The following is a 10113-nucleotide window of genomic DNA, read 5'->3' on the forward strand; positions in this document are numbered from 1 at the left end:
ATGATAACTTTAAGGATGATAGTTTTAAAGTTTGTTTGGACTTTGTGCTTATACTGTCAACATAAACAAAACAAAAATATTTTGTTTCACTCTCCTGATAACTTCCAATTTAAATTTTAGATATCAAACACTTAAAAGACAATAATGGCAGAACTTCAAGTTAAACAAACTTAATGGCTTCACATCTGGTGACAATGTTTTTCTTAGGGTAACAACCTGCTTTATCACCCTCTCAGCTAGGTGATATTTATATAATGTTGTATTATATATGTTTACAGCTTAATGTATCAATGACTTATCAATTATGAAATTTTGATTGCCTATTTTTGACCCTTTGTTTTACTGTTCAAGTATTCATTTGTTATCTTATTTTAGATGATGAAGGAATTAATGTTGAAGTGCCTTGAACAGAACAGAGATGTTTTCACAAGATGATTCCAGGATGGAATGGATCTGTTTTCAACAGTAGTGAATTTGTTGTATATGTTTATCACTTAACAAATATCTCGGGTTCATAACAGAAGACAATGAGTTCCATTTACTTTTATTTTAAATACTGAAGGTTTGGAAGGAGATTTTTATTATGCCATAATTAATGATACAATTCTTATGAATAGATTTTTTAGTGGATTTTTCTAGTGCTCTGCAATTATTCTACTGAAAACTATATCAGTTAGTCTCCATCTGCTTTTTAGAATTTATTTAGGCAACTTATAGAAAAGGTTATCTTGTCTTTACTACTCAGACTGTATTTATAAAGGTGTAGAAATATTTTCATATTTACTCTATGATTAGTAAATGAAAAATGAAAAATGAATATACTGAAATTAGTTTTATTACATAAATACATCAGTTTTCGTGAATTCAGGATTGTTCATGACTTTGCTCAAAGGATGTTACAAACCAATCTCTATTTTCAGACCATCATCTTAGTGACAATTCTGGCTAATGGCGCCATTGATAGGTTAATATATAATATAGAAACAAACCTTCAGTTAGATGGCAAGCTACTTAATATTTTTCTTCATTTGATTAAAATGTGTTAAAAATATGTTATTGAAAAGAATATTTGTAAATTCTTGGCTGTGATTGTTGAATATAATGAATGTTTTTTTTTTTTTTTAACTTTTTCAACGAAAACTGTTATTGCACTAATGTATGTGCTGTTTATAGTCCCTGTTAGATGGATAGTATTGTAAATAGATTAGAAGTTAAAATTGCTATGAAATTTGTTGTACTAAAAGATGTTTTTAAAAATTAAAAAGCGTTATTGAACTTAAGAGAAGGGGATAAAACAAATTCTGTTCTGAATCACAATGTAATCATCATAATATGTTCAGTTCTTGTTGAACGTTGACAGCCATTTCCTGTTCAAAGCATGTAATTTATGTGCATATTATAAAACTTGATAAAGAAACCTATCACAATTGACTTGGTGCGCAAATAGTGAATAGGCCTATGTCATAACATCATCAGAATCTTGATCAAATCTAAATGATGAAAACAGAATTTTGATGATCAATGCTTTTGAATTGGGATATATGATTGGAACCCTGTCCCTTCCATTTATCCTAGGATGGAACCCCCTTTTAAAAAATGGGTTCATCTGCTCTGGATTCTTAAATTAAGAATATACAAAATATTTAGGAATTAGGTATAATAAGATGTTTTTTTGAATTTAATTTATAGCTTGTGCCTTTTGTAAAGAAAATTTTTATGAATTTGTATTCCATTGATGTTTAAGAGTAGCTAAATCTATATATTATTAACAGAGAAAAGATCTTTAAATACTATCTTACAGCTAACTTACGAATTATAATATTTTTGATATAAAAAAAGGGGGTTTGTATATTGAACTTTTTTTTAGAGATCTGTACATTGTTTTAAGAAGGTGCTAAATTGATGATATTATTTCTATACTGATTATTATTTTAATCTTATACAGAACAGATATACATTTGTAAATATAGATTTGTAAATAAATATTTTTGTTGATGCGCATTGTATTGTAGTCAAAGTAAAACAGCGTAAGTGCCTTTTAACTTTTACAAATTCTTAATTTATAGTCAGAAGCCAGATAACATTACAATTGATAAGAAAAGAGTTGTATGTTCTGAAGGTCCTTCAATAATGCTTATTTTACTTTATAAGTTCTCCAGTTTCTTACTTTATTTCAAAAGCTACCCTTTTATTGCTGACTTTCAAATTCTTGGGTTTCAGCATTTCCCAATGCAGGCTAATCTAGAAAAGTGCTTTGTACCTACCAAATTTAGAAAGTTGCTTTCATCATTTATTGTATACATAATACAACACACACATAGACTTACATACTTTATGTATGAATACTAGTCAGTTTCTCTTCATTAGCATAGATGCAATATTGGTTGAGTTTTTTTGCTGTGAGTACCACTCAAGTTTATTTTTGCCAAACATTTACATAGTACATGTATTTATTTTACTATTTAGTCATTATTGTATTTTGTACGTGTATATTATTTCAGCACCAGTGCAATAACATCTTTGTGAGATTTTGATGTGTAATTTGCCTGTAATATTTGGTTGTTTTACTTTTGACAAAAAATATATACATTTTTTTTGTAAGAATTAAAATGTGGACCCTTTATAAATTTAATATATACTAAGTCAAATATAATAAAACATGATCTGTTATAGAAATGATTATGTGTCACACATTCCAATGAGAAGGTATAATGGCCCACCATTTTATATTTGATAATCAAAAGTCTGGGTTATTTTTGGTTTGTAATTTTGTAGTAAAAATTTTGTACTCTTTTAAAATATGTTGATAGGAAAGAAGAAAAAAAGAAAAGATTTGTAGTAAAAATTTATACTAGACAATATCCACCTTTTCAGAATTTAGTGCATTTTGGTTAATTATTCAAAAGTGACACCAAAACATCATTGGTTCAAAACACCTTTAACCAAAGAATTTCAACCAATGACATAACATGATTTCCATTTTGGTGTACTTACAATAAAATTACCCATAGCCGATTGTCTGTGTCATTTTGGTCTTTTGTGGATAGTTGTCTCATTGGCAATCAAACCACATCTTCTTTTTTATATAGTTTCTGAAAAGGTAAATTGTCATTGGAGTATACCCTACATCTCTTTTTATGCATCTCTGAAGATGACCAGCTGGTGGTTGTCATTAAAAACAAAATCAATTTTTATTCAATAGCAATTTTAAATGATAATTGATTGCTGTCTGTAAAATTTTTCAGTTGTTATTAATTATTTTTGGATTTTCTTATTCATCAAATTTATAATTGTTTGGATAAATAACTAAATTAACACTCATAGTCTGATCCATTTAAATGAATTATGTATTTTCTCCACATTCCTTTAATTATGATAGAAAAGTATGATTTTCCCATCTGGTTGTACAGAAGTTTACTGTTTTTTACAAATAGTTTTATAATGATCAAGGTTGAAATGTTTTATAATATATCAAATATGGTTGAATTTATTAAAATTGATTTTATAGCAAGCACTCTGTATGAATTGAAGCATTTATTTTGTGCATTCTTAGTATTTGGATAAAATGTATACAATTTCTATTATGGTGAGTATTTATAATGTAAGTATCTTATGAAAATTGACCATTTTTTATCAAAGATCTGATTTAGGAACAAAAAATAGCTTTTACTTTAAAAGCACTATAATCCTTAGTGGAAACGTCGTCTAAAAACAAGGTGTTAAACTTTACACTTGTTGAGAATCAGTGTCAATGATATGAGATACATGATACAATTTGACCCAAAAAATTATAGATTTTTAGAATTGTAGGTATAATATTGAGAGTGTCTGGACTTGAGATTGAAAAGTTGATTGCTGTAACAGTATTGTTTGAGGGCATTGTTTTATTTATTTTTGTGTCTTATACACATGTTTACTGTTTTTACAAATATATTTATTTTAGTATGCATTTAGAATTGTATTTCTTTTGTAATCACCACAACTGATCAAATTCATTTATCAGACATATATATGTGTATTTATACATATTTATGTTATAATCTTGTAATTATACAAAATGTTGTTTGAAACATGAAATGGCATTTAATTTCAACATACAATTTAACTTTCGTGAATATAAGCTTGCCACAGTTAGATATAAAATTCCTATTTTAAAAATTGTAATAAAGCAAAGAAAGGAAATATTTTGTAGGTTGTAGACTTTAACCATTTCAGCTTTGGAAGATAATGATCATTAAAAGTCCTGTTTATTTTAATTAATTTAGTACTAAACAGTTATCTCTTCATAATACTATGTCTTTGTTAAAATGTGACTATATTTCAGATATATTTTGTAATTGTCTTTGTAAATAAATATATAAATGTGTGTTTTTTCTGTTGTCATAGTCCACTTATTAATTTTTCTGCTACTAGCTTTCATTTATCAGACTTCAATTCTATAGTTTCTTTATTTGTACATTCACAGTCATTCTTTTTTCAATATTTATTTTTCTGTAAATATAAAATCCATTATAGGCCCTATATTTCTTTTACCACCTTTGTGTGATTTGTGATGTTACTTCAATCTGTTTGGATTTCATGTTAGACCCAACCTTGTATGCTTCTACCTGTTTCACTATGTATTCTTTTATCAGTTCTTATTTATAAAAAGTTCAGTATGATGTGGGTTTCTTTTATGCCCAACCTATGATATCTAGGGACATTATGTATTTCGAGTTTTTTTTATCTGTACGTCCATTTTTTTCTTCTGTTGATTTTGGTTTTAAGTACTTCACTCTGAAGTTATGGTGATTGATTTAGTAATAGTAAGACAAAAGATACCTAAGGGACATTTAAACTGACCAACGTCATGACCAAAAAAGAAAAGTATGGGGGCAATCTGGACTTTCCAAATGTAAAAAAGTTCAACCAGAACTCTAGCTATGTATAATTTATCAAATATATCTTAAAATTGGTTTCGTCACCACACATTAGAAATATTCAAATAACGCTGGCATCTTCAACTTACTGATTGTATACTATAAGTGTTAAATATACAGGCAATAACAGCCATTCCTCGTTCATAAAAAAGTCACTTTCTCTTTTTTATTTTGACAGTGGGTTGAAGGTGTTTCAAACTAATGGAAGGTCATTGCAAAAGCGTCTTTGAAATATCTAACTCTAACTTTATTGTCTCACTAACATGTCAAGAAAGCAATAGTATTTAGGAACTAAGGCCATTATTCAAATAGACATGGATTATTAATTTGAAGGTCTTTACAGTGTAATATGGAATGTGTCTTAAAACAGTAGGTTTTATTGTTATTGCACTAAACGCTATTGAACAGCTAGGTTAGTATGTCCTAGATTAGAATACAAGAACAACATAAAAGTACACACGTCTTTTATTTGATGACCGAAGACCCCTTTGATCAGTTGGTGTCAACATAATGAACCTCGTTGTTGTTCATTCAATCATCTGAACGTCTAATAACATACCTAATGAAACAAACATGTGAAAACTGTATCATTTAATAAATGATTAGATATTACGTATCATAATAAAGCTAACACATTCACCTTTCATTGACATTTCTATTTGTACATATAAGTACATTTACACATGTTGTTGGCAAACACGAGAAGAGTTAAACACTGACTCGAGCAAGTCATTTTCTAACTATTTTCTTCTGTATCTGCAAATAATCTCTTTGAAAACGTCACAGTGATTGCCCCGAAGATATATATGATGAAGATGATTGAGACCTTGCTTAACCTGCTATTGAAACCATCCTAACTTGATATGCAATGATGAATACCTTTATAAACATGACGAAGGATTATTAAGACGGTTCTAAACATTATGCAGAATGATCGAGACCGTTATGAACTTAAATAAGATAGTGGGGAAACCGTTTTCAATCAAGCCGACAGTGGTATACGGCTGTTTAAAAGTTATAACTCGATTAAGAGAAACAAAATACGGGTTACAAACTAAAACGTAGGGAAACACGTCAAATATCATAGTAAAACAAGGGAACATCAGAAACACTGTTCTATTATAGAATATGATGAAGGATTCAGTTCAATCATATCAAGTAAGCAAGAGATCGAGACAATTCAGATAGTGCACGCTTGCATTTGCATAACCAAAAAAAAGTTCATACATATACCATTATTTGAAAAAGGGCAGTTAGGACTCTTTTTAATCACATAAAATTAAGTTTTCAAGACAGACCCCAAAGGATTAAAAACTGTTTGATAGTGCATAAGATTGAAACTATAATTTAATCATACAAGATGCAGTTTTGCATTCATGTTTCAATCGTAAACGCATCACGAAGAACCAAGAAATAACACATTTTTTTTAAGGAAAGCTTTCTCATATCAAATTATCGCGGCTAATATTAAGTTGTGTCTTGTGGTCGCACGTTTTCTTTTTATTCCAAAACATTCTTATGGTGATGTAAAACAAGAGAGGGCAAGGAATTTGATAAAATAGACAAATTTTCCAACCTTGTGAACATTTCAAACAAAAAATGACAATAATCTCGAGCTCTCGATGTTAACTTAAAACTCAAGAACTAGAAAAAATCAAATGGATATTTAGAAAAACAGGTATAGTTTTTGTAAATATGGTAAAGGTGGTATGAGGATAATTCTAGGTTGATATACACTTATTGATTAAACAGAAAGTTATATCCTGTTTGCAATGTTCAAACAAGTTAATTGATAGTGACATATTTAGATTTTAATAGCATAAAAGAGACAATATTAATTTTATTAATTTTGTTTGTATGGTGTTCTTCATAAAGATTGGAAAGCCCATAATAACCCCTCCGCTTATTCTTTGATAGAAATATCATGATTTTAAGTTTTATTTAGAATCGGTTAATTGAAACTTTATCGTGTTCTCTGATCCATTAAAAGTAAATCACGAAATGATTATATGATTAACCTTAAACTATATCCTGAACACTGTGATATCTGAGAGGATTAGAAATAGATTATGACGAATTGGGAAGGGATTGTTGTATTTATCGTGAAATCCTCATTGATGTTGTTTTCCTTGTCTTGTTTTTATGAGATTGTTAACCCTTATTTCAGACACGAAATCAAATCCTGGGGAATATAAGAATCCAATAATCTTGCGATCTGTTTAAACATTAACTGACTTTGATGTATCAATCCTCTCTAGGGTAATGGAACACTACACACTCACTCACCATGATGGATGACTTTAACATTATAACATTTGTACTACAGAAATACCTCTCAACTCAGCCGATATACAACAGTTGTTATATTATGTGTTTTAAAACGGAATAGTTCTATGCTGCTGTGTAATATAGTATAGCATTGATATGTTCTTAATTAAAAAATAACTGTTAACCAAACTTTGAATTTTTGAAATACCTAGGTTTTAGTTACCTCAGGAATATATTACCCCAGCTGTATTTGGCAAAACGTTTATGAATTTTTGGTCTTCAATGCTATTCAACTTCGTACTTTATTTGGCCTTTTTAACATTGTTTTTATTCTAGCGTCACTGTTGAGTCTTTTGTAGGCGAAACGCACGTCTGGCATAAATATAAAATCTCAATCCTGGTATCTTTGATGAGTTTATACATGTTTAACCAATCAACAAGCGGTATGATATATTATACATAGTCCCTGTCCTCATGTAGTAGTATACCGACCCCTTGTTTCTATTACATTTTCACTTTTCATAAATGATCAATATAAGTTAAAGAAATATTGAAGCAATTAGTCAAATGTTGTGTATAACTATAATGAGATATCTTCTTTAAGAAAGGGAAAACAAAATTTTGTAAAACACGTTTCAAATCATAACTTAAAGGTCTCTGAAATGACCTGATAATGTATATGCTACGTTTGGAAGTTTTTCATTTACCAGATATAGGGAATCGCCTGTATCCCTGCACTATAAACGTTCATCAATATATTTCTCGTTTGCTCTTTGTAGTAATTATATATAGATGGGAACTAGTATAACTAGTTCTGATACTGTTTCTGCAACACTACGTACTATTCATAAAGTATATATTAGGGGCATAAGGTACGAGGAAAATTTTGTTTTTACGGGTTGGGTTTAATGCTATTATATAAACTTTGGGATTTAAATGTATTAGTATCTAGGTGCTAGCTGTTACGTCGAATCGAAGTTGTTCACATTGGTATATACAATTGCTGCTATGTTTATTACATGTATTTATATGTTGTTTGAATCAAGGAAATCTGTACAATAAAGTAAATTCTAATAGGACGACCTATTATCGTCAACCAATATAATCGCAGTATATCTAATTATAGCGCAAGCGCATTATTACACAGAACTCGCTGTTACGCCTAACGTAATTAAACTACCAGGTATTCCTAATTTTCGACATTAAAACCAACAGTTTACGTAGGCCAAGAATCGGATACAATTTAGTTATCTCTATTCGAAAGCAAAAAAAAAAAAACAACATATCAGTTCATTTCAATTTATTTTTCGTGGTAAAATTTCATAAAAGGAAAATTCCGCGAAAAGTTATCGTTTTTGCATGGCAACGAAATAAGGTGACGTATTATGTATGTTTCCGGAAACAAACCAATCAAATGTAAATACCGGGCGTTTTAAAGCTTCGTGTACGCCTCAGAATGCAATGAAATTACACAAAAAGGACATATATAGGTGAAAATTGGATTACAAAAAATAATTATTATTAAATTACATGATATTACTAATATTATCATGTGGGGGTAAAACGCAACAGCCAAAAACGTATTGTGTGAATAGGAATTTCACTGTTAATAACAAAATTTCCGACTTTGTCCTATTAGAATCGAATTAATTCATTGCAGCCGTAGATTTGTTTTTCTTTTTCACCATGGATTGGGCATTTATGATCGTATTTTCCCCCTCGCTAACGCTCGCTAACGTTATGGTAGCAATAAACAGGTAGGAGTTTAGTTTCGCATTTTGGCCCCTGTGGATTTTTTCAAATAGGAAAGTTATTGTGTAATAAATTCATTTTTAGACAGATGAGTGCTAATTTAGCCTTCAAAGATGGTTTATAAGTGCATCAAGATTATTTTTTACATGTTTTATGGGCTGTTTTCTGTTTGACATTCCGTATTTTCATAGCTAGACCGGCCGTCGGTCCAGAAAGTAATGTACTATTTACAAACACTCTTTTTCTACACGAAGTTTTTGACGCAATTTTACAAAAAAATGAGACGAAAGACATATGATTTTTATTGGATTTGCTGAATGACATGTGTACACAGTTTTAGAAAAGGTATTACTTCAAGCGATTGAAATTCTACTTTTATCCAACTTTTGGGGAAATATGTGACATCTTCCCCCCCCCTTTTTTGCAATATTTTATAACAAATAAATGCAGATTGTTGCCATGGATACACCAAAAAGAAATTATATTTTACCATTTTATAAACTGGATATAAAATCTATGGAAGATTCTGATTACAAATACATATGCCCATATATGACACAAACAGTAAGCTTGATATTGCAAGAAAGCAATGAAAAAGGGATGGTAAAATTCATAAGGGCAAATTTTAGTATTTTTTCCTAACTGTTTATTGCTACCTTATGGCATACTTACCAAGCTCAGAATTGTATAATTTAAGACTTTTCATGCCACAAATCTATTGATATTTAGATTCTAAATCAACTTCTGAGTAAATTAAATGTTTAAGAATGACAATATATGTCAATTTTATTGTTTACAGTCCTTAGCAACCAAAATTAGACATTTTGACACAAGACTTATATTTGTACTCCATCGGCTTAACTCTTGCTTCTGATGGATTGGGCTGCATGTAGTAGCCTAAGTATTGAACGCGTTGGTTTTTTTCTTGCGAATATTTCAAATTATTGTTTTTATCAAGATTTCATGTTACATTTTGGCATATATTAAATGTATAGTTAAATCAGATGTAAGAAATTGATTCCCTATCACCAAGTTTTTTAATCAAGTCTTTGGTATGCAATAAGCATAAAGATTAACATTTTTATGCTTGAAATTGCTAAATTTTATACAATGCTGCATCATCAGAGATCTTATTAAGATTTCAACATTAACAAAACTGACAAAAGAGGTACAG

At 29.5% G+C, this 10113-nt stretch overlaps 1 protein-coding gene across 4 annotated transcripts in view; it reads left to right on the plus strand.

The window, feature by feature from the left end:
• The window catches only part of LOC143048654 (tyrosine-protein phosphatase 10D-like), a 52770-nt gene extending 48404 nt beyond the window's left edge, over positions 1-4366 (plus strand). For all 4 annotated transcript variants that reach the window (XM_076222442.1, XM_076222441.1, XM_076222444.1 and 1 more), the window contains one exon: positions 376-4366. In XM_076222442.1, coding sequence (XP_076078557.1) covers positions 376-407 — 32 coding nt within the window. In that variant the 3' untranslated portion in view covers positions 408-4366. The remainder of the gene's footprint in view (positions 1-375) is intronic.
• The last annotated feature ends 5747 nt before the right edge of the window (positions 4367-10113 follow it).

Source organism: Mytilus galloprovincialis, chromosome 10 (assembly GCF_965363235.1).
Source record: "Mytilus galloprovincialis chromosome 10, xbMytGall1.hap1.1, whole genome shotgun sequence".
In the NCBI taxonomy this organism is placed as follows: Eukaryota; Metazoa; Mollusca; class Bivalvia; order Mytilida; family Mytilidae; genus Mytilus; species Mytilus galloprovincialis.